The 25576-nt window shown below is 36.0% G+C and overlaps 1 protein-coding gene across 1 annotated transcript in view; it reads right to left on the bottom strand.

Moving 5' to 3' along the window:
• GABRA3 (gamma-aminobutyric acid type A receptor subunit alpha3) overlaps positions 1 to 25576 on the bottom strand; it is a 370374-nt gene that overhangs the window by 106820 nt on the left and 237978 nt on the right. The window contains exon 5 of the mRNA XM_048213585.2: positions 12290 to 12510. Within this exon, the coding sequence (XP_048069542.1) occupies positions 12290 to 12510 (221 nt within the window). The remainder of the gene's footprint in view (positions 1 to 12289; positions 12511 to 25576) is intronic.

Genomic DNA, 25576 nt, shown 5'->3' with positions numbered 1-25576 from the left:
TGTTCTTTTGATGGCTGAGTAATATTCCATTGTTTGTATGTATGTATGTACACGTGTGTGTGTGTGTGTGTAAACACACACACCACTTCTTTATCCATTCATCTGTGGACAGACATCTGAGTTCTTTCTGCATTTTGGCTATAGTGGACATTGCTGCTATAAACATTGGGGTGCATGTGCCCCTTCAAATCACTATGCTTGTATCCTTTGGATAAATACCTAGTAGTGCAATTGCTGGGTCATAGGGTAGCTCTATTTTTAACTTTTTGAGGAACCTCCATACTGTTTCCAGAGTGGCTGCACCAGTTCGCATTCCCACCAACAGTGAAAGAGGCTTTCTCTTTCTCTGCATGCTTCCCAACATTTGCTGTTTCCTGAGTTGTTAATTTAGCCATTCTGACTGGTGTGAGGTAGTATCTTATTGTGGTTTTGATTTGTATTTCCCTGATGTCAAGTGATGCTGAGCAATTTTTCATGTGTCTGTTGGCCATTTGTATGTCTTCTTTGGAGAAATGTCTGTTCATGTCTTCTGACCATTTCTTGACTGGATTATTTGTTTTTTGGTGCTGAGTTGGGTAAGTTCTTTGTAGATTTTGGACACTAGTCCTTTATCTGATAAGACATTTGCAAATATCTTCTCCCATTCCGTAGGCTGACTTTTAGTTTTGTTGACTATTTCCTTTGATGTGCAAAAGCTTTTTATCCTCATAAGTCCCAATTTTGCTTTTGTGTTTCTTGACTTTGGAGATGTGTCTAGCAAGAAGTTGCTGTGGCCAAGGTCATAGAGGTTGCTGCCTGCCTTCTCTAGGATTTTGATGGTTTCCTGTCCCACATTTAAGTTTTTCATGCATTTTGAGTTTATTTTTGTGTCAGGTGTAAGAAAGTGGTCCAGTTTCATTCTTCTTTTTTTTTTTTTTAATGTTTTCTTATTATGTTAGTCACCATACAGTACATCCCCGGTTTCCGATGTAAAGTTCGATGATTCATTAGTTGCGTATAACACCCAGTGCACCATGCAATACGTGCCCTCCTTACTACCTATCACCGGTTTCATTCTTCTACATGTGGCTGTCCAATTTTCCCAACACCACTTATTGAAGAGACTGTCCTTTTCCATTGGCTATTCTTTACTGCTTTGTCAAAGATTAGAGTTGAGAGTCCATTTCTGGGTTCTCTACTCTCTTCCATTGATCGATGTGTCTGCTTTTGTGGCAGTACCATGTTGTTTTCATGATTACAGCTTTGTAACACAGCTTGAAGTCCAGAATTGTGATACCTCCAGCTCTGATTTTCTTTTTCAACATTCCTTTGGCTATTCAGGGTCTTTTCTGGTTCCATACAAATTTTAGGAATATTTATTCCAGCTCTGTGAAAAATGCTGGTGGTATTTTTGATAGAGATTGCATTGAATGTGTAGATTGCTCTGGGTAGCATAGACATTTTAATAATATTTGTTGTTGCAATCCATGAGTTTGAAACGTTTTTCCATTTCTTTGTGTCTTTCTCAATTTCTTTCAGAAGTGTTCTGTAGTTTTCAGAGTACAGAAATCTCTTTCGTTAGGTTTGTTCCTAGGCATCTATGGGTTTTGGTGCAATTGTAAATGGGATCAATTCCTTGTTTTCTCTTTCCTCTGCATCGATGTTAGTGTATAGACATGCAAGTGACTTCTGTGCTTTGATTTTATATCTTGCAACTTTGCTGATTTCCTGTATCAGTTCTAAGAATTTTTGGTGGAGTTTTTTGGGTTTTCTATATAAAGTATTTTTTCATCTGTAAAGAGTGAAAGTTTAACTTCTTTGCTGCTTTGGATGCCTTTTACTTCTTTTTGTGGTCTCATTGCTGAGGCTAGGACTTCTAGTACTATGTTGAGCAAGAGTGGTGAGAGTGGACACCCCTCTCATGTTCCTAACCTTAGGAGAAAAGCTCTTAGTTTTTCCCCATTGAGAATGATATTTGCTGTGGGTTTTTCATAGATGGCTTTTATGATGTTGAATTATATTCCCTCTATTCCTATATGGTGAAGGGTTTTTATCAAGAAGGGATGCCGTATTTTATCAAATGCTATTTCTGCATCTATTGAGAGGCTCTTATGGTTCTTATCCTTTCTTTTATTAATGTGGTGTATCACGTTGATTTATTTGCAGATGGTGAACCACCCCTGCAGCCCAGGAATAAATCCCACTTGGTCGTGGTAAATAATTCTTTTAATGTACTCTTGGATCCTATTAGCTAGTATCTTGGTGAGAATTTTTGCACCCATGTTCATCAGGGATATTGGTCTGTAATTCTTCTTTTTTGGTGGGGTCTCTGTTGGTTTGGGTATAAAGGTAATGCTGGCCTCATAGAATGAGTTGGAAGTTTTCCTTCTATTTCTATTTTCTGGAACAGTTTCAGAAGAACAGTTATAAATTCTTCTTTAAATCTTTCGTAGAATTCCCCTGGGAGGCCATCCGGTCCTGGACTCTTATTTGTTGGGAGATATTTGATTACTGATTCAATTCCTTCGCTAGTTATGGGTCTGTTCAGCTTCTCTATTTCTTCCTGTTTCAGTTTTGGTAGTTTATATGTTTCTAGGAATTCATCCATTTCTTCCAGATTGCTTAATTTGTTGGCATATAATTCCTCATTATTCTAATTGTTTGTATTTCTTTGGTGTTGGTTGTGATCACTCCTCTTCCATTCATGATTTTATTAATTTGGGTTCTTTTTCTTTTCTTTTTGAATAGTCTGGTTAGGTGTTTATCAGTCCTATTATTTTTTTTGAAGAACAAGCTCCTAGCTTTTTTATTCTGTTATATTTTTTTTAATTTCTGTATCATTGATTTGTATTTTACTCTTTATTTCACTTCTCCAGCTAGGTTTAGGCTTTATTTGCTCTTCTTTTTCCAGCTCCTATAGGTGAAAGTTTAGGTTGTGTATTTGAGACTTTTCTTGTTTCTTGAGGAAGGCCTATATCACTATATACTTCCCTCTTGGGACTGCTTTACTGCATCTTAAAGGTTTTGAACTTTCATGTTTTCATTTTCATTTGCTTCCATTTATTTTTAATTTTTCATTAATTTACTGGTTGACCCATTCATTCTTTAGTAGGATATTCTTTAACTTCCACGCATTTGTGGTTTTTCCAATTTGTCTGTGTGTGTGTGTGTGTGTGTGTGTGTGTGTGTGTGTGTGTGTGGTTGGCTTGAAGTTTTATAGTATTGTGGTCTGAAAATATGCATGTCATGAGCTCAATCTTTTTGTACCAGTTCAGACCCAATTTATGACCCAGTATGTGATTTATCTGGAAAATATTCCATGTGCACTTGAGAAGAATGTGTATTCTGCTGCTTTAGGATGAAATGCTCTGAGTATATCTTTTAAATCCATCAGGTACAGTGTGTCATTCAAAGCCCTTATTTCCTTGTTGATCTTCTGCTTAGGTGATCAATCCATTGCTGTGAGTGGGGTGTTAAAGTCCTCTACTATTATTTTATTATTATCAATGAGTTTCTTTAATTTTGTTATTAATTGGTTCATATATTTGGCTGTTCCCAAGTTAAGGGCATAAATATCTACAGTTGTTAGATCTTCTTGTTGGATAGACCCTTTTATTATGATATAGTGTCCTTTTTCATCTCTTATTGCAGTCTTTGGTTTAAAATCTAGTCTGTGTTATATAAAGATGGCTACTCTACCTTTCTTCTTTTTAAGATTTTATTTATTTATTCAAGAGAGAGAGAGATTGAGAGAGAGCACAAGTAGTTTGGGGTTGGGCAGAGAGAGAGGAGAAACAGACTCCTCACTGACAAGGGAGGCTGACAGGGGGCTTGATCCCAGAACCCTGGGATCATGACTGGAACCTAAGGCAGATGCTTAACCGTCTGAGTCACCCAGGCACCCCCCAGCTGTTTTTTGATATCCTAGCATGATAAATCGTTCTTCACCTCCTCAGTTTCAATCTGTCTTTGGGTCTAAAATGAGTCTCTTGGAAGCAGCATATTGATCAGTCTTGTTTGTTGTTGTTGTTGTTTAATCCAATCTGAAACCCTATTTCTTTTGTTTGGAGCATTTAGTCTACTTACATTCAGAGTAATTATTGAAAGATATGAAGTTAGTGCCATATCATTACCTGTAAATTTGCTGTTCTTGTAGATTGTCTGTTCCTTTCCGATCTTTGTTACTTTCAGTCTGTCTTTCCGCTCAAAGTATCTCCTTTAATATTACTTGCAGGCTGGTTTAGTGATCACAAATTCCTTTAATTTTTGTTTGTTCTGAAAAATATTTATCTCTCCATCAATTCTGAATGACAGTCTTGCTAGATAAAGTATTATTGGCTGCATATTTTTCCCATTTAGCACTTTGAATATATCATGCCAGTCCTTTCTGGCCTGCCAGGTCCATGTGGACAGGTCTGCTGCCAGCCTCATGTGTCTACCCTTGTAGGTTAAGGACTTTTTGTCCCAAGCTACCTTCAGGATTTTCTCTTTATCTTTGAAATTTTCAAGCTTCAATATTGTATGTCAAGGTGTTAATCTATTTTTGATGATTTTGCTGGGCATTCTCTGTGCCTCCTGGAATTGAATGCCTGTTTCCTTCCCCAGATTAGGGAAGTTCTCAGCTGTAATTTGTTTAAATAAACCTTCAATCCCTTTCTCCTGCTCCTCATCTTCTGGGACTCCTATAATATGGATGTAATTTCACTTTATGGAATAACTGAGTTCTCTCAGTCTCCCTTCATGATCTAATAGCTTTCTTTTCCTGTTCTTTTCAGCTTCCTTGTTTCCATCATTCTATCTTCTAGATCACTGATTCACTCTTCTGCTTTGTTCATCTTCATTTTTATGGCCTCCACTTGGGACTACATCTTGGTAATAGCATTTTTAATTTCAGCCTGAATGGATTTTAGTTCTTCTATTTCTACAGTAAAGGATTCTCTAGTGTCTTCCATGCTTTTTTCAAGCCCAGCTAGTATCTTTATAATCATTGTTTTAAATTCTAGCTCAGACATCTTACTTATAGCCATAATGATTAAATCTCTGGCAGTGAGTACTACCTCCTGTTCTTTGTTTTGTAGTGAATTTCTTCATCTCATCATTTTGTTCAGAAAAGAAAGAAAAGAAGAAAGAGAAAAAACAACAATGACAACAGAAAAAAACAAAAAGAAGAACCACACAAAACAAAACACTAGATCCTGGGTGTGTTTTGGTGTGCTTCTTTAAAGAAACTAGATCCCAAAATAAGGAAGAAAGAAAAATGTATAAATATATATTATATTTCATATATATATGATACAATGAAAGGAAACAAATTAAATATATATGTAACATATATTTATAACATATATATGTAACATACATAAAAATAAAAATTAAAAAGGAATTGAAAAAACAGAAAAATAAGTGAATAAATACTAAAAGACTAAGTAATAAAAATGCAAAGAATCCTATGTACCGTTTTCCCCAAGAGCTGAAGATTTGCATCCCTCTATGATCAGTAAACTTTGTGCCAGCCAGTTGTTTGTCCTGGTCGTCTGGGGGAAGGGCCTGTTGTACTGATTCTCAAGTGGACTTGCCCTATTGCACATGTTCCTCCCTTGCACAGAGGCAGGGCTCAGTGTAAGAGGCTCCGGATTCCACTATGTGGCGTCATTTTGCTCCTTGAAGGCTTTCAGCACTGATGGGTGGGATGAATATGGTGGTGCCCCACTCTCTAGCACCTGGAGCTGAAAGTTTATGCCCTTCACTCTTCAGTAGCCCTTACAGAGAAGCAATCAATCACTCTTATCTCCCCATTTTCCACCAGAACCTTGTGTTTACCGAGCCTGTGACTAAGTGTTTTTATATCAGGCACATGCCTGAGTTTCAAAGCTCCAAATTTTATGGACTTGTGGCACAGACCTACTCTGTTCCTTCCAGGGGAGGGACAGGGGTATTGCCATGCTTCTGCCTTTTGGAGGAACCCTCCCAGGAAATCAGTCACACAACTGTGCAGCATTTCGGTTTATGGCAACGCAGAACAGAAACCCGGCACCTATACTTGCTGTTTTCAGCCAGCTTCTATGCTCTTATTCCTGGGAACAGTGCAACACTTAGGTGCCTCCCACTCTTCTTGTGACCCCAGGGATCATGAGACCATGCTGTCACACCTGGGATTCTGCCCCGTTTCACTACCTGAGCACCTTTAAGCCAGGGATGTCCCTCCCTCCCTCCCTCCCATAGCAGACTTCTAAAAGTTCTGATTTTGTGCTCCACTGCTTTCAATACTTTGTGGTAGACTTCTTAAGTCAGCTCCCTCCCCTCCATAGCACCTTAGCTATATCACCCGATTCAAGCCAATTCAAAGCTCATTCCCCACAGACTCACTTCATTATTTCTGCTAGATGATGCCACAGCACTCTGTATTTCCCTGATCTTAGCACTTATTCTATGTTATCATTTTTAATTGTTTTCCCCACTAGAATATAAGTTATGTGAGGGCAGAGACCACAACTATTTTTGCTCACCATTTTATTCCTAGTGCCCAGAATACTGTTTGGATCTCATTAAGCCCTCTAGAAATATTTTTGGAAGAATAAATAATTGAAAGCTCTAACAAGAGACATGAATTTTCTGATTCATGATTTCAATTCATGAATACCTATCTTTGTGCATATGCTATTTTCCTCTGTCTGGAATACCCTCCTATACCTCACCTCATTCCTCATCTGTTTAACAGTTACCTATACCTCCTTCAAGATTCAAGATATAGGATGAATTGGCTCCTTTTTACAATTTTCCTTGATGCCTCCACATAATTTTGGATGTACCTTACCTTGTGATTCCATCACATTTTGTATTCCCCTCAGTTTAAGAGTTTTATGTTATTGTGCATCTATCTGTGAACAATATCTGCTTTAACATCTAGACTGTAAGGTCATTAAAAGCATGAGCTGTGTCTTGTTTATCTCTGTGTAGTTCAGCACACACCCCAAAGCCTTAAACATAATAAGCACTCATAAATGTGTTGAATGAATGATTCATGTTCATGGAATAAAATCTAGTTAAATTCAATGAGTACTTATCCATCCTACTCAAATAATCAGTGGAACTTGCTTTTACTGCATTATATATTATGCACATTTATATATAATAGGTATAAAGAAACATACAATGAATATATTTACCCATATCTTCATCAATAAATGTCATTAATAGAAATAAAGTTTCCTATATATCTGTGTCTGGAAAAAATGGAAAATACTTTTTAAACATATATATCATCCTGATCTGGGTTCATCTTCTCTGTACTGTTTTAATTTTAGTATATGTGGTGCTGAAGCAAGCAGCAGGTAATGAGATTTGGCCTGCATTTTTATGGTTGTCCTGAGGTCCCAAGATGAGGTTTCATTCTAAACTTTACTAGTTACATAGCTATGCAATCCTTGGTCAGATTTTTCTAAGAAGCTGCCCTTCTGTAGTTTTCCATGGAATCCAGATAAGATTTCCAAGGGTCACAATTATAATGTTGTAGAATAACACTTTGGGAAAAATTCTAAGTGTTTTTTTAGACCTTATCTAATTCGTAATTTTCATGTGTCTGCTAGACAGGCAACAGCCACATTATTATCAGAATGAGAAAGAAGATAATTTGTATCCTGCAAAAGGTCACTAGATGAATAAATTGTGGGGCCATAAATAGAGCCAAGCTTTATATTTTCAGTTTGAACCTAGGTCTACCTCCAGATCCACCTTCCTGGGTCCAAAGTGAATCACCTACTATGTAAGGGAACCAATGGCTTTATCATGATTCTGAACTTCTGTGCCTCCTTTATTCTGTACTTCAGAATAAACACAAGGGCATTCCACATAGTTTCCTATTTTATCAAACTCCACTTTCTTGTCCAATTCAGACTAGAATGAAGGACTCAATGGTCATCTTCTTCCCAATCATCTAACTTTGTTTTCAGTGACTAATTCTTTGGTCTGCTTCATCTTCTGTACTCCTCAATCGTCATATTTCATCATTTTTCTATCTTCTTCATATTTTAACATTCCCATCCTCCCCTCTCCTTTCTTCTTTCTTTTCTATGCCTCCTCTAAAACTCAAACTTATCATTGATCTTTTTTATTTTATTATTCACTCTCTCCACTATCCCATTCTTCTCATTCATTCTCTATTCTTTCCCCTCAGTCTCTGTGTGTTTATTTCCTTTCCTGCCCACCACTTCCTCTTCGTTTTCTTATGGTTTTTTACGCGTCCACATCTCATCATCCTCCTCCATCCCTCCAACTACCTAATTCCACAATCCTCTCCTTTGTTTATGTATACTCTGCTTCATTCTTTCAACAATTGTGTACACTCCCACCTTCTCTTCAAACTTCTTAATGTCCTTTGTTACAAGTACGTCTCCCTTATATTTCTCCACTTATGTTTTGTTCTCTTCAAATTCTCCTTCATACATTATCTATTCTACCTATCCACCTCTACTCTGTCCTATCCTCCCCATCTCCTTTTCCATTTTCATCTAACCTCATATCCTTTCATGCAGTGTGAGAAGAGGTGTCTCTCTTCCTTTATAAGCAAAACTTTCAAGGTAGTTTTTAAACCAACCTGCTTACAGTTTTCTTTGGCAACTTGATGTGGGCAAAACCCCATTTCTACTATATCTTCAATCTTCGTCTTTCTGCTATCTCACAAATAAGTGCCAGTATCTACATTCAAAAAAGCAACTATTTCTTTTTACCCCTGAATGTATCTATTATATACTCATTGCTTTCATTTTCAAACAAGCTCCCAGAAAGTATTTTCTGTGTTTACTATTTTCCTTACTTCTATGTCAACTCCTAAAAACTCACCACTCCACAAAACACTACATTGAAACAGTGTATGTGAAGAACACCAATGTCTTCCATGTTGACAAACCTAATACATTTAATTCTTTATATTACTTGATCTCTTTGTAATATCCAACAATGTTGTAAAAATGTATAAATAATGGCAAAGAGCATAAACTTGCAGCCAAACTGCCAGAGTATGAATGCTGACTCAACCATTGACTACCTAGGTGATGTTCAAATTTCTTCTTACCCACGCTTGTCTCAGTTTCTTCCTCTGAGAAGTGGGAATAATAGTACCTATCTCACAGAGTTGTTAGTTTACAAAAGTTAAGTGATAAGAATAGTGCATGGCACACTGTAAATACTATATTGATGTTAACAATTATACTTATGCTATATTGATATTATTATTGATCACTGTCAGCTTTTTTGAAACCCTTTACTCCTTTGATATATCAGTCAAAATGAGTCAGATTAGCATGCAGTAACAAAAAATCCTAAAATCTCAGCATCTTCAAACAACAAAGACTTATTTCTCACTCACACCACTTATCTATCTCAGGTTTTAGGGAGGGGCACTGTCTTCTATGGCATCTTCAATAAGGGATGCAGAATGATAGAGCCAAGGACACCTGGCATAATGCTACTCACTGTGGCCAGGGGAGAGGAACATAGAAAATTATGTATCTCCCTCCCTAAGAAATGATACATGTATCTGATGTTTGACCAGGAGCCATATAAACCAATTGCTCTGTCTCGCTTGCAAAATATACAGCTTCAAAATGTGTATTCATCTAAAATAAAGAGAAAACTGTGTTCTTAAAAAAAAGAACTGATGCGTGTTATTTCCAGTCACATCTATCCATGCCTAACTTCAAGATTCTATGGAAGTACAATACTACAACTTACCCAGAAGGACATGCATTAGAAATACTGAAGTACTGACTATCACACTTAGCTTTCAAGATACTGCACATTAGGGGTTCTACCAACACATTCCTTTCTTTTTCTTCTTGGTCTCCTTCATAGGTTCCTCTTTCTCCCCTTCTGCCATAATGATAACGAAGCTACATGATTGGATCCTTGGCATGATTTTTTTCTCACTCTGCCTGCTTTCCTGAAGGGATCACATGCATTCACATGGTTGTCCCAATATACTAACAATACCAAACTTTACACCTCTAGCTTATATCAGTCTTCTGATCTTAAGATTTTATATCCAACTGCTATTACACACTTATCCCTGGATAATCTACAATCTTTTAAGGTTTATCTTGCCCAAAATTAATCTTGCAGGTTTATCTTGTCTAAATGTCTTCTAACTTTTATATGACCTGCCCCAGTTTGTAGCACCATCACTCACCCATGTTATTTGGGTACTTACTATCTTGACTCCTGTCCCTCCTGTCATTCTAACATTGGCTGTTTATACTATTTCTTCAGTGTCTCTCACTTTCTCCATCTTAATCCCCTGCTCTGAATTAGACCTTTACCACTCCTTGCCCAGACTATTTAAGCTGTCTACTAACCAGTTTCCATAATTCCAGTTTTGTTCCTTTCAAATACATTCTTTACACAGTAACTAGAGTGCCATATATAAACTTAAAAACTGACCACCTCATTCTCTTGCTTCTGTTGAAGGTAACCATTCCATTTCCTGTAACTTCTCACTTGGTTTTCTCTGCCTAGAATGTCCTTTCTGTCTTTCCTCCACTTTACACCTACAGTTATCTTGCTACATTCTACTTAGTGAATAGTACAAAAATGAATGCTAATACTAATAATCAAGTGCTCCAACACACACATATATACACATATATATGTAAATATATAAGATCTAGGAAGAGATCAATAATATATATATGTTAATTTTATTGACCTTTTCTCCAGATTATTCTTCCCTTCTTCTCTCTACCTTCTTTTTCCCACTTCTATCCACTTTCCTTCTTTTCTCCATCATTCTCTCCTCTAGTCTCATTTCTCCTCTAGTTTCTCAGCTCCTCCTCTTTAATTCAACTTTTCTCTTAAGTATCCATTTGCTATCCATTCTTCTTTGCCTATCTTCTCATCTACCAAATTCTTTCAGGAAAAATGTCAATAAATAGCAAATTTAAGGTAATGAAGGACTAGCATATGGGCAAGGACAATTCATGTATTCAACACATATTTCAGTTTCATTGTACAAAATAAGAAAAACTCACATTTAATACAGCCACAGAATTTGCACTGAGATTTCCATTCAATAATGTTAACTCAGTTACTTAAAATTGATACTCATTAAGGTGTGAGAGAGCTTCAGGACAACTGACAGCACAGAAGCTAGCAAAAACATAATACAAGAACCAAGAAAGTTTTTTAGTGTTGGGGCAAAGAATATTATGGAACTGGAAATGTTTTTAAAATCATTCTTTTTGAAGGCAAAATTATATATAATATACATTATTATATATGTGTATATATATGTATAGGGATTATATTTATTTAGTTTAAAGATTTGTTTATTTATTTTAGAGCAAGAACACAAGAAGGGGGAAGGTGAAGAGGGAAGGGCAAAGGGAGAGGAAGAGACAGAATCTCAAGCAGATTCTGCTCTGAGCGTGGAGCCCGATGCAGGGTTTGATCTCACAACCTTGAGAGCCTGACCTGAGCCAAAACCAAGAGTTGGATGCTTAACCAACTGAGCCACCCAGGTGCCCCTGTATATAAATGATATTTAAAAGAAACATTCTGGGGTGCTTGGGTGGCTCAGTTGGTTAAGCAGCTGCCTTTGGCTCAGGTCATAATCTCAGGGTCCTGGGATTGAGCCCCGCATTGGGCTCCCTGCTCTGTGGGGAGTCTGTTTCTATCTTTCCCTCTCCCTCTGCCCCTCCCCCGCTTGTGCATTCTCTCTCTCTCTCTCTCTCAAATAAATAAAATCTTTAAAAAAGAAAAAAGAAAAAGAAAAATTCTTAGGTTATTTAGAAACCTCACATCAAACTCCCCAGCATTCCCAGGCAGTGTGGCATAAAATATGTGTTGCTGTAATTTTGTATATATTATATATGACATTGTATGCTTCAGAAAATATCCATCATTATTTCATTTGATTCTCACAATTCTACATTATAGGGAAAGTTTGTTGCTGCAGTTAAACAGCTTATTCTGACTGTCACAGTGTTCTGCCTGTGTATATAGCTGCGAGTCTTTGAATTTAAGAGTCCATGAATATGTATATACTTATGTGTTGGTCGACATGTGTCTCAGAGTATGCATACATTTATACATCATAAACATATATCTCTGTGTGTGAGAATGTTTATACATTCAACTCTATTTATTTGTATATCTACAATATATATATGTCTGTGAATGTGTGTACCTGTAAATATGTTAAGAAGTGTGTGCCTTTCTAATCTGTAAACTTAACAGAACTTTCAATAGATAGCTTAAAACATGCTGTTTTCAAGCCCTACCCCGATTATACTTTAGATGGGAGGTACTACTCTCTGACCTCATTGTGTAGAGGAGGGTTCCATTGTCCACCAGTCTGAGCAGCTTGTTAGGTGTGGTCATGTTATGGGCTACTGATTTCTTGCCATTGTGAAAGAAGGTGTCAGGGGTCCAGATCTTACTAGCCAGGAGATTGTTCAGTGGAAGGATCTTCATGGGTCCATCAAATTTCAGTCTTTCATCATGCCATGTCTGACGAAAAAATACATCAATGGTGTACTCCTAGGGACAAAAAAGAGAGAACAATGTTTGAACATAGTGCTGGTGAGGACCCATAGTGCCTTCAGCAAATATTAATCAATTTGCAATATTTCCTCCAATGCACAGAAGTAGCAGTCTATTGATAGTACTTACTGGTAAGTATGGTAAATGATTATGATTGAAAAATAAAGCCATGGTGATCAATAAATATGAAAATAATATATCTGACAAGATTTTGTTTAGGAAGGTCACTGCCAACACTGCCTGCACATCATACAAGCTGACCACAACACTGCCTTATGAAAAGGCAAGAGCTACCTTCTCTATGCAGTGGCATTTCTAATAAAAACAAACTCCTTACCTTGTCTCCTGTACTAAATGATCCCATATGAACAAAGGCCAATGTAACAGTTACCATAAAACCAAAACCTTAAATTTTAAAACACATTTCAATTGAGTCTCACAAAAATAATACATGTGATGAGCTTATATTTTATTATCTTTGATAAATAAGGAACTCTTACCTATAAATAAGAACAGACAAATAGAAAAATGGGTAAATAGCATAATAGAAAATTCATAACATAAAAATTGCTAATAAGCACACAAAAATTTTTCAAAATTGCCATTAATCTAAATATAAATTAAAATAACAATAAATGTTTCAGGTTTTGGTAACAGCTGACTAAATTGTTTGGCTATACCTTCTTGTAGCTATTAATTATAAAATTAAAACATATAGAGGGAAGGGGAGAAGAAGGGAGAAGAACCTATTTGAAAGCAATAGGGTACAACTGAAAGAAGACAAAAACTTGGAGAAAGTTTACCCTTCAAAGATGGCAGCAACAATGGGTACTCCCCCAAACCTAGAATTCCTGTGGCAGATACCACAGCTTTACTGGCTCAAGGTAGAAACTAATCTGGAAATTTAGAGGTGGTAAACCTGAAAGCAAGACAGTCACAGAAAGGATGGGACCCCAAATCAGCATATATATTCTGCCCCAAATTTTGGCTGACCATTACACTATATACACATGAGCAAGATTATGACTCTGTTAAAAAATAATGCAGGCAGAAACCATAGGGAAGTCTTCCATTAAATGACAGGTGACAAAACTGTGCTGAGTGATGTTTGTAAGCTTGGCAGAAATCAGAAAATGCATTGGCTTAATATCTCAGAGGATAGACCCAAAGGCTGGTTAAAGAGCTGAAAATTTAGAAGAAAGCCCTAGAAGCAAGAGAACCACTAAGAGGGTGAATACCCAAATCTGAGTGCAAAACTTACCCAAATCTCTGACCATTAAACTACATAAGGCACGGGGAACACTTTTAGGTATCCAGGTAAAATAAAGAAGCAGCCTAAAACTCTGTGGCTTAAAATCCCTTAATGGCTTTTAATCAGAGGTAAAATAAGTTTCAATATCCCTTTCTTACCTAGAAAGCACTTCATAAATTGACCCTTATCTTCTTCTCTGAGCTCTTCTCCAACCACTCTTCCCTCTACAAATTAGCCAGTCTGGCTTTTCTCTTTCTCTAGCATACCAAGCACAGTTCTGACTAAGGATTAGAATATTATATAAATATCATCTAAACTGGGACATATTTGAGAGTCAGAAGAGTTTTTATCAAAAATTACAACAGGACAACAGGTAAAAACCAGGACTGTGCCAGGTAAAAAGCTGGTACTGGGCTCCCACATAAAGCCAAGACCCTGAATGGCTCCGACTTCAGCAAAAGGGAGAATTGGATAAAATGAGCTAGACAAAATCAGTCTACAACATGAAAGTTCAAAAGGGAAACGTCAATCCAAGCATGGCTTCTGAATGGAGAGGGGTTTAAGGAAAGTATTTCTACTGAGATTTAGTAGCCTTAAATCTAATCTTATATGGGATTGATGTTTAAATACACAGTATCTTCCTGGTTTTGAGTTTACAAGCTGAGAAATTAACATAGGAATTTGTCTCAATGTGGGGATACCTCTATATTGACTTGCAAAAGCAAATACAAAAACACTCTGGAAGGACATGACCACAAGTAAATGCTTGATGAAAATAAGTTCACAGTCCACAAAAGAACACCTAAGGAAATGGTCATGAATGAGAGTCAGCTGATACAACATGTAACTGAATTAGACCCCTCCAAGAACTTCACATAACAGAATAATCAAATAGATAATGTAAAGGAACTATAATTAAAATGATAAAGGCATCAGAGGAGGGATTAAGAACATTGAAAATAAAAACTCAATTGATATACTACATACAAGATTACACATTAATGAAGAGAGATTAGTAAACTGGAAATACATATGAAGAAAAATTGTTCAGTGCACATTTCAGGCAGATAAATGATGAAAAGAACACACATGAAAGAGAGGTACAGTACCAGGAGGATAAAAGGAAAAAGTTCAGCATAATCTAATAAAATTCTAAAGTTAGAGAATAGAGAAAATGGGGGAGAAACAATATTTAAAGTACTAATAGATGACAGTTTCTTACAATTGTTGAAATACATGCATCCCTAGCTTTGAGAATCATAATGAGTTGCAATCTCAATATAATAAAATAGACCAAAGCCAACACATAGTGGATTTGAAGAATACCAAGAAGAGATCTTAAAAACAGCAAAATAGAAAAGGCATACTACCTACAAAGAAATAACAATTTCACTGATAGAAGACTTTGTGAAAACAATAACAGAAGCCAAAAGAATTCTATAGCCAACTAGATTATCATTTAAGAGCAAGATCAAATATAGATAATTTTAGATTAATGAAATAAGATAGCTTCATGGCTGTGTCAATCACAGCATTCAGATCTTATTCAGAAGTATTCATATCAAAGAAACATTCCTTGAACATTTTATCATAAACAGTAATTCCCCTTTCCCTTGGTACTATTTTTCTTCATGTATTATTTTGTCAGATAGCACTGACAAAATGTATTTTGATTTGGTTACTATTTCTTTAATTCCACTAGCCTGGAAGCTCTATGAGAGCAGAGGCTTTGTTTTATTTGCTATGATATCTCTAGCACCTGGCATACAGTAGCTGCTGCATAAATATTTTTTAAATTGTATTTTAATACTACTATAGTTAACATACTGTATTAGTTTCAGGTATACAATATAGTGGTTCAACAATTCCATACATACCCAGTGTTTATCATGACAAGTGCACTCAATCCCCATCACCTATTTTACCCATTCCCCACCTACCTCCCCTCAGGTAACCATCAGTTTTTTTCTCTACAGTTAAGAGCCTGTTCTTGGTTTGTCTCTCTCTCTCTTAATTCCCCTTTGCTCCTTTGTTTTGTTTCTTAAATTCTACATATGAGTGAGATTGTATGGTATTTGTCTTTCTCTGACTGACTTATTTCACTTAGCATTATACTCTTTAGCTCCATCCATGTTGTTGCAAATGGCAAGAGCTCATTCCTTTTTATGGGTGAATATTCCATTGTAGATATATAACACATCTTCCTTATCCATTCATCTATCAGTGGACACTTAAGCTGCTTCCATAATTTGGCTACTGTAAATAATGCTGTCATAAACATAGGGGTGCATGTATCACTTCAAATTAGTATTTTTGCATTTGGGGAGTAAAAACCCAGTAGTGTAATTACTGGATTATAGCATAGTTCTATTTTTAACTTTTTGAGGAACTTCTGTACTGTTTTCCATAGTGGCTTCACCAGTTTGCATTCTGACCAACAGTGCAAGAGGGTTCCTTTTTTCTCTACATCCTCACCAACACTTGTTTCTTATGTTTTTTATGATAGCCATCCTGAGAGGTGTGAAGTGATATCTCATTGTAGTTTTGATTTGCATTTCCCTGATGTGAAGTGATCTTTTCATGTATCTGTTGGCCATCTGTATGTTCTCTTTGAAGAAATGTCTGTTCATGTCTTTGGCCCATGTGTTAACTGGATTATTTGTTTTTTGGGGGTGTTGAGTTGTATCAGTTCTTTTTTTGTGTCCCCTTTTTATGTATTTTAATTAATTATTATTTTTTATTATGTTCAGTTAGCCAGCATATAGTACATTTTAGTTTTTGATGCAGTGTTCACCAATTCATTAGTTGCATATAACACCCAGTGCTCATCACAACATGTGCCCTCCTTACTACCCATCACCTGGTTGTATCAGTTCTTTATATATTTTGAACACTAAACTTTTATTGGATATGTCATATCATTTGTGAATACCTTCTCCCATTCAGTAGGTTGCCTTTTACTTTTGTTTGTTGTTTCCTTTGCTGTGCAGAAATTTTGTATTTTGGTGCAATCCTAATAGTTTATTTTTGCTTTTGTTTCCCTCGCTTCAGGACACATATCTAGAAAAATGTTGCTATGGCTGATGTCAGAGACATTACTGCCTGAGCTCCCTTCTAGGATTTTTATGGTTTCATGTCCTACATTCAGGTATTTAATCCGTTTTGAATTTATTTTTGTGCGTGGTATAAAAAAGTGGTCCAGTTTCATTCTTTTGTGTGTTGCTGTCCAGTTTTCTCAACACCATTTGTTGAAGAGACTTTTTCCCATTGGATATTCTTGCATTCTTTGTTGATTAGTTGACCATATATTTGTGGGTTTACTTCTGGGTTTTCTACTCTGTTCTATTGATCTATATGTCTATTTATGTGCCATTACCATACCGTTTTGATTACACAGCTTTGTAATGTAACTTGAAATCTCTAATTGTGATACCTCCTATTTTGCTTCTCTATCTCCATCCATGTTGTCACAAATGGCAAGAGCTCATTCTTTTTTATGGGTGACTAATATTCCATTGTCTATATATAACACATCTTCCTTATCTCCATTTGTCTATCAATGGACACTTAAGCTGCTTCCATAATTTGGCACTTGAAAGCAATTGCTTCAAAATTGCTTTGGAAATTGGTGACTTTTGTGGTTCCATATAAATGTCAGTATTGTTATAGTTCTGTGAAAAATGCTGTTGGTAGTTTGATAGGGATTGCATTAAATGTGTAGATTGTTTTGGGTAGTACAGACATTTTAACAATATTTGTTCTTCCAGTCTGTGAGCATGGAATATCTTTCCATTTCTTTGTGTTGTCTTCAATTTCTTGCATCAGTGTTTTATAGTTTTCAGAGTATATGCTATTCACCCTTTGGTTAGGTTTATTCCTAGGTGTCTTATTATTTTTGGAGCAATTGTAAATGGGATTATTTTCCTAATGTTTTTTTCTGCTATTTCATTATTAATGTATGGAAATTTAACAGATTTCTGCACACTGATTTTGTATCCTGTGGCTTTACTGAAATCATTAATCGGTTCTAGTAGGTTTTTGGTGGAATCTTTAGTGTTTTCTACATACAGTATCGTGTCATCTGCAAATAGTGAAAGCTTAACTTCTTCCTTACTGATTTGGATGCCTTTTATTTCTTTTTGTTATCTAGTTGCTGTGGCTAGGACTCCCAGTACTATATTGAATAAAAGTGGTGAGAGTGGACATCCTTGTCTTATTCCTGACCTTAGGGGAAATGCTCTCAGTTTTTCCCCATTGAGGATGATGTTAACTGTGGGTTTTTCATATGTGGCTTTTATTATGTTGAGGTATGTTCCCTCCAAACCTACTTGGTTGAGGGCTTTTATCCTGAATGAATGTTGTACTTTGTGAAATGCTTTTTCTACATCTGTTGAAATCATCATGTGGTTTTTATCCTTTCTTTTATGGATGTGATGTATCACATTAATTGATTTGTGAATACTGAACCACCCTGCATGCTGGGAATAAATTCCACTTGAATGTGATAAATGATTTTATAAAAAAAATATATATTGCTGGAATCCGGGTGCTAATATTTTATTTAGGAATTTTGCATCCATGTTCATGAGAGATATTGGCCTGTAGTTCTCTTCTTTTGTGGTGTGGTTTTGGTATCAGGGTGATACTGGCTTCATAGAATAAATTTGGAAGATTTCCTTCTATTTTTTGGAAGTGTTTGAGAAGAATAGGTTTTAACTCTTATTTAAATGTGAAACCGTCTAGTCCTGGCCTTTTGTTTGCTGGGTTCTGTGACTACTGGTTCAATTTCCTTGCTGTTAATCAGTCTGTTCAAATATTCTATTTCTTCCTGGTTCAGTTTTGGTAGATTATATATTTCTAGGAATTTATCCATTTCTTCTAGGTTGTCTAATTTGTTGGCATATAGTTTTTCACAATATTCTCTTACAATTGTTTTTATTTCTGGGATGTTAATTATTTCTCCCCTTCATTTCTGATTTTGAGTACTTCTCTCTCTTTTTGGTGAATCTGGCTAGAGGTTTATCAATTTTATTGATCTTTTCAAAGAACCAGTTCCTGGTTTCATCGATCTGTTCAATTCCTTTCCTAGTTTCTATATTATTTATTTCTGCTCTAATATTTATTATTTCACTTCTGCTGGTTTTTGGTTTTGTTTGTTGTTCTTTATCTAGCTCCTTTGGGTATAATTTTAGGTTGTTTATTTGAGATATTTCTTGCTTCTTGAGGTAGGACTGTATTGCTATAAACTTCCTTCTTAGGACTGCTTTTACTGTATTCCAAAGGTTTTGGACCATTATGTTTTCATTTTCATTTGTTTCTGTGTACTTTTTTTATTTCTTCTTTGATTTCTTATTTTGTTCATTCATTGTTTAGTAAGTAGCATGTTATTTGACCTCCATAAAGTTGTGCTTTTTTCCAGATTTTTTCTTCTGGTTGATTTCCAGTTTCATAGCATTGTGGTCAGAAAACGTGCATGGTATTACTTTGATCTTTTTGAAATTGTTGTGACTTGTTTTATGGCCTCATATGTGATCTATTCTGGAGAACATTCCATGTGCTTTTGAAAAGAATATGCATTCTGTTCTTTTAGGATAGAATGTTCTGAATAGATCTGTTAAATCCATCTTGTCCGGTGTGTCATTCAAAGCCACTGCTTCCTTGTTGATTTTCTGTTTAGATGATCTATTGATATAAGTGTGTCAAGAGTCCCTTGACTGATTTTTACAGATATGTTTACTGCTTTTGTGTTTCCTACTTTTCTTACTCCTACTTACAGTCTTTCCTTTCCTGTCAGAGTCCCCTTTATTATTTCTTGTAGGTGTGGCTTAGTTGTCATGAACTCCTTTAGTTTTTTGTTTGTCTGAGAAACTCTTTATCTCTCCTTCTATTCTGAATGATAGCCTTGCTGGATAGAGTATTCTTGGCCACAGATTTTTCCCTTTCATCCATCTGAATATATCATGCCACTTTCTTCTAGCCTGAAAAGTTTCTGCTGAAAAATCAGCTGATTTCCTTATTGGGTTTCCTTCGTATGTAACTGTTTTTTCTCTTGTAACCTTTAAAATTCTTTTTTTTTACCTTTTTTTTTTTTTTGCCATTTTATTACTATGTGTCTTTGTGTGGACCTCTTTGGGTTAAATTTGTTGGGAGAATCGCTGTGCCTCCTGAATCTGGACATCTGTTTTTGTCCCCAGATTCAGCAATTATTTCTTCAAATACATTTTCTGCCCCCTTTTCTCTCTCTTTTCCTTCTGGGATTCCTATAATATGAATGTGATTATGGTTGATAGAGTCTCTGAGTTCCCTAAATCTATGCTCATCATGCAGTTTTTGTCTCTCATCTGTTAAGCTTGATTGCTTTCTATCATTCTATCCTCCAGGTCACTGATATGTTCCTCTGCTTCCTGTAGCCTACTCTGTGTTCCATCTACTGTATTTTTAATTGCATTTATAAAGTTCTTCATCCCTGATATGTTATTTTTTATCTCTTTGTTAAGGGTCTCACTGATGTCCTCCACTCTTTTCTCAAGTCCAACGAGTATCTTTATGATCATTGCTTTAAATTCTCTATCAAGCATATTACTTACTTCAGTTTCATTTAGGTATCCTGTTGTGATTTTGTTGTGTTTATTTGAGAAAAATTCCTCTGCCTCTTCATTTTGTCTACCTCTCTGTGTCTCTTTCTGTGTGTTAGGAAAATCGGCTACATCCTTTGCTCTTGAAAGTAGTGGTTTTATAAAGAAGAGATTCTGTAGTGCCCTGCAGTGTAGTATCCCCTGTTCATCAGAACCTGACACTTCAGAGCAGCCTCCTATGTGTGTTGCTTGCATCCTGCTATTGTGTCTGTATAGCTTCCCCTTTCAGTCCAGACTTCTGCACGGACTTTCTGCCTGTTGTGGGCGTGCTTTCACTCTGTGTGTGAGACCCAGACAGACTAGCTCTGAGGCAGAGCATGACCATAGGAGGGCTCAGGGGAGAAGTGTTGGCATTAGCAAAATTTGCACTGAGCTACTAGTCTTAGGCTGATCCCTCAAATCACAGCAGTAGCCAGAGGTGTGGTGTGTAGCAGCAGAGGTAGTCAGGGGTACAAAGTGTCTGTGCATTCAGCCACTGGTCATGGCACACACATGGCATTAAAAAATTTGCATTGAGCCACTAGTCATAGGCAGGATCCCTAAGCATGGTGGCCACATGGGTGCAGCACAGGGAGGTAGAAGCAGGGCAGGGCCTGTGTGGTGTTAAAATCTATACTAAGTGCAGGGCAGAGGCCAGCAGGCTTGGAGTGGACAAGTCCTCAGGAAAACTCATGAGTGGGACACACTGTTAATATGTTAGGTAGCAAGTGTCTGTGTAGTGCCACCTCTCACAGGTGGGTCTGAGTTTATCTGGGGAGTAGGGGAAGAAAATGGCACCTGACAGCTCCTTTGTTCTCAAAGAAGTCCCCCAATACACCACACAATAGTATAATCAGATCTCCCTCCAGTTGTGCAAGCTGTCACTTCTATGTTGCTTTTCCTCAGTCTGTTGTCTCTTTAAGGACAGGGACCTGGCTACCACTCATCCTCCCAGCTTACCCAGTGCTGAGTCAGCTGACTTTTAAAGCTCCAGGTTCCAAGTCCTGCTGATTATACAAACTCATGGAATTCAGAAACTCTGGTTTTCAAGGCCAGACATTACAGGGATTCATTTTCCCTGTGTGGGCTCCCTTGTGCTTTCTCCTCTCCATGACCACAGTTCCATCTCTTCTGTGGGAAGCTCCCTACTACTGGTTCTGCCCTTCCTAACCTCTCTGACGCACTTCTTCTCTACATTTAGTTATGGAGTTTGTTCTGCCAGTCTTTGGATCACTCTCTGGTTTATTGACTTAGATGTTATCTAGTTGTAAACATGGGAAGGGGAGAGCTTAGGGTCCTCCTACTCCACCATCTTGCACCCTTCCACCAAAGAGCTTCAGAAAATATAAAATATAAATATTTTTATAAATAAATGATTGACTAAAACTTTATAAAAAGAACTATTAAAATAAGTTATTTATGTAGTTGAAAATTAAAATAGCAGGAAGATGGAAGGAGGAATAGTGAGCACAACTATTAACCAACATATGGTTAAACTAAACAAATAATGGCTCTCTACAAATAATAAGGACTATAAAAACTAGGTAGAATAAATAGCTAGAGTAAACCTAATAGAAGAAGGGAGTAGGGGTATGTTGGTTAATGCATTATTGCATTACTTGGGAGGAGAGTTGGGATATTAAACTTTAGGTCAAGTATGTATGTTAATGTTTAAACTAACCACTAAGATGCACTAGACATAAAATATAAAACAGTAGAGAAAAACAATTGGGAATATCGGAAATGCTTCAATCTATAAAAGACAAGTAAAAATAAAGCATGGAAAAACATGGGAAAAAGAATACATAAGATAGTAGAAACAAACAATATATTCTAAGGATAAATAAACAGTGTAGCCACATCCTATGTATATACAAGAGTCACACCTAAAGAAACATAAAAACACAGGTTGAAAGTAAAGTAATAGAAACATATATATGGGCAAATATTATCAAAATAATGTGGTAAAACTATAAAGTACAGAGTGGACTGTAAGACAAACATAATTTTCTTTGGGTAAACCATTATTACATTAAAAAATAAAGTATGTTCAGTGGAACAATAACAATTCTAAATTTTTATGTATAACATGGACTCAAAATACATAAGGCAAATTCAAATTACAAGGAGAATGTGACAAACCTATCGAACAATAATGAAATGAATAAACAATCAGAACAAAAATTTACATTATTAAAATATGTGAACAACCCAATTGACAAGAGAAGCTAAGGGATGTATAGATAGATAGACCTATAGATAGATAGATACATATGTATCTGTGTATATATATATAGACTTATCCACCTAACACTTAGTAAAACACATTTTTTACCAAAAATAAGTGATCATGTGCTAAGTCATAAAGCAAATCTCAGGACACAAAAGTATTTCACACCCTTCAAAACATCTTTTTCAATATGAGGCATTAAATTAGAAAATAATAACAAAGTTTTACATGTAAAAATTGAAAATCCCACTATAAAAATTTCAAGAAGCAAAGAAAAACCATAAAGGATATTAGAAAATACTTAGGACTAAACAATAGTGAAAATGCTTATAGAATGTGAAATCTTATGGTGGGACACTCAAATGGTACTTGGAAGGAAATTGATAGCTGTAAAGAAGCCTTACAGATAGACTTAAAAAAGTAAAAGTTTAAACTAATCTATCTCAAGAAACCGGAAGGACCACAGAGTACCCCAAGTAAAATAAAGAAAAAGATAATTGACTCTTATGGAGAAGGCAGGGATGCAGCAGTGGCAGGAGCATCTCTGGTCTCTGCCTCTGTTTCCCACTCTCCTTCCACCTTCAACCATCCATGGGCATCCTGGAGCCACCGTGCTGCTTCCACCCCCTCCCACTGCTCACGATATGTGTGTCGGTCCCCACACTGGTGCTCCTCCACCTGGGCCATAGATGGTGGGGATCTGATGAGCTTCTAATTAAAAAAATGAAGTATGGATGAATAGCAGAGAGAGAGGGAAGGAAGGAGGAAAGAAAAAAATGATCCAGACAGATGTAAAAATTTGTGAAACAGAAAACAAAAAATAAATAATACATATGATGAACAAAACCCAAAACAGGTTACTTTGACAACACTAACAATATAGAAACTTCTGATAAGTTTAATAAAGAAAAAGAGACAAAATGGGGAGAATAATTGGGGGTAGGAGTAGGATTAAATAAGATTTGACAAAAATTGTTAAGTTTTGAACTGGGTGATTGGTACATGAGGTTCCATTAAACTATTTTCTGTGTGTATGTGTGTGTGTGTGTGTGTGTGTGTGTGTGTGTGTATTATGTATAATTACTATCATCCTGTAGATAATAGATTATAGGGTGACAAGAGTAGAGACAGGGAAATCAGTTAGGGGTTTTTACAGTTAGATATGCTAGTGGCAATGGTGGCCTGAACTAGAGTACTAGCAGTTGAGGTAATGAGAATTGGGAACTCCTATGAACACAGATACAAAGAACCATGAATAAAATAATAGTTACACAAACCAATACATGTATTTAAAAATCATTATCAAGTTTGATTCTTTCAACGAATGTAAAAGATGACCTAACATTAGAGAAACTTATTAATGTAATTAACTGCATTAATAGATTAAAGGAGAAAAATCATGCAATAATCTTAATAGGGGACAAAAGAGAAGTTGCAAAATTTCAAATACATTTATAACACACACACACACATCTTAGAAAATTAGTAATAAAATGTAGAATAGATCTATCTATATTTATTACTGTTCACTGTCATTTGTTTGGCCTTTCTAGAAAATCTTGTAGAAACTCCCATATTATGAGTTCTCCTTTGTAAATTAGGAGTCAAAACTTAAATTACCAGTTTTTTGGAGCTAGAATCAAACTAGTGACCTAAGGAACACCAATCACACACACACACACACACACACACACACACACACCCCACAGGAAACTTCAGTTCAGAAATGTCAACATGAGGAAACAGGATCTGCATGGAGTTGCTGTGGTGGTGGTAGTGCAGGTGATGGCAAAGACACCTTGTTTTTAGTGGCTATGTTGGCCACTAAATACATAAAAGACTGCTTAACCTCAAAGGCAATCTAATATCAATTAGACACCATTTCATACTCATTAGAATGGCAAAAAAACAGTGTAACAATAGAAAGTTAGCAACAGTGCAGAGAAATGGACCTTTCATACACTGCCAGTGGGATTATAAATTGGTATAATCATCAAGAGAGTTATTTGGTCCTGTCTGAAAAAACTTAAAAATGTACAACCATTACAAATAAAAAATTTTATTTGTAGGAACACACCCTACAGAAACTCAAACACATTCTCAAGAAGATGTATACAAGAATGTTTATTACTGTCAGTTTTTTAATAGCAAAAAATTGGAAAGAGCCTAAATGCACATTGGCAAGAGAATTGGACAAATGTATACATAAAAAATATGCATACACTGTAATAGTCTATAGCAGTTAAAATAAATGAATTAGGTTAAATGCATCAAAAAGAATAGCTTCTAATACATGGCTGAAAAAAATAAATTGTAAAATAATACACAAGCTATGATGCATTTTATAGTTTGAAATATATTTATAGTTTGAAAACATGAAAACCACTGTTTATTTATTGTAATAGTTGCTATTGTATGTGATAGATGCATCTTTAGTTATAAGTCTAGAAGATGTGTAGAAATGACCCCCAAAAAAGTTAATTTATTGTTTTAATTATCTCTAATTGGGGATGGAGGTAGAGAGAAAAATGGGATCAGGTTAAAGCACACAGGGGACTTCATCTGTATCACCAAAGATTTTTTTATTAGGAAAAAAATTTGGAAAAAATTTTAAGATGTAAAAAAGCTGGGTGATGGGTACCCATTTTTTAATATGTTATTTTCTCTATAGTCAGAACTATTGGGGGAAATTACATAGTGATTATTTGCTCCATAAATATCCCATGACCTTTGGCCAAAAGCAATCAATTTTGACCTGACCATTCTAGCAATGTAAGCAATTCCTTGAAAATTGAATCCTTGTATATTCTCAAAAAAATGATGGCTTCCAAATTGACAATTAAATTTCATTGTTTTGTGATGCACTTAAGTAAAATATTCCAGATAGTAAGCCTGAATCTGCCTCCTGGGAAAGGCACTATACTAGGCAAAGATGACTTGTAGCACTTAGGGAAGAATTTCTCATTT

The sequence above is a fragment of the Ursus arctos genome, chromosome X (assembly GCF_023065955.2).
Source record: "Ursus arctos isolate Adak ecotype North America chromosome X, UrsArc2.0, whole genome shotgun sequence".
NCBI classification, from domain to species: Eukaryota; Metazoa; Chordata; class Mammalia; order Carnivora; family Ursidae; genus Ursus; species Ursus arctos.
The sequence above is the reverse complement of the archived record's forward strand: the minus strand, read 5'-3'. Positions and strand labels throughout refer to the sequence as shown.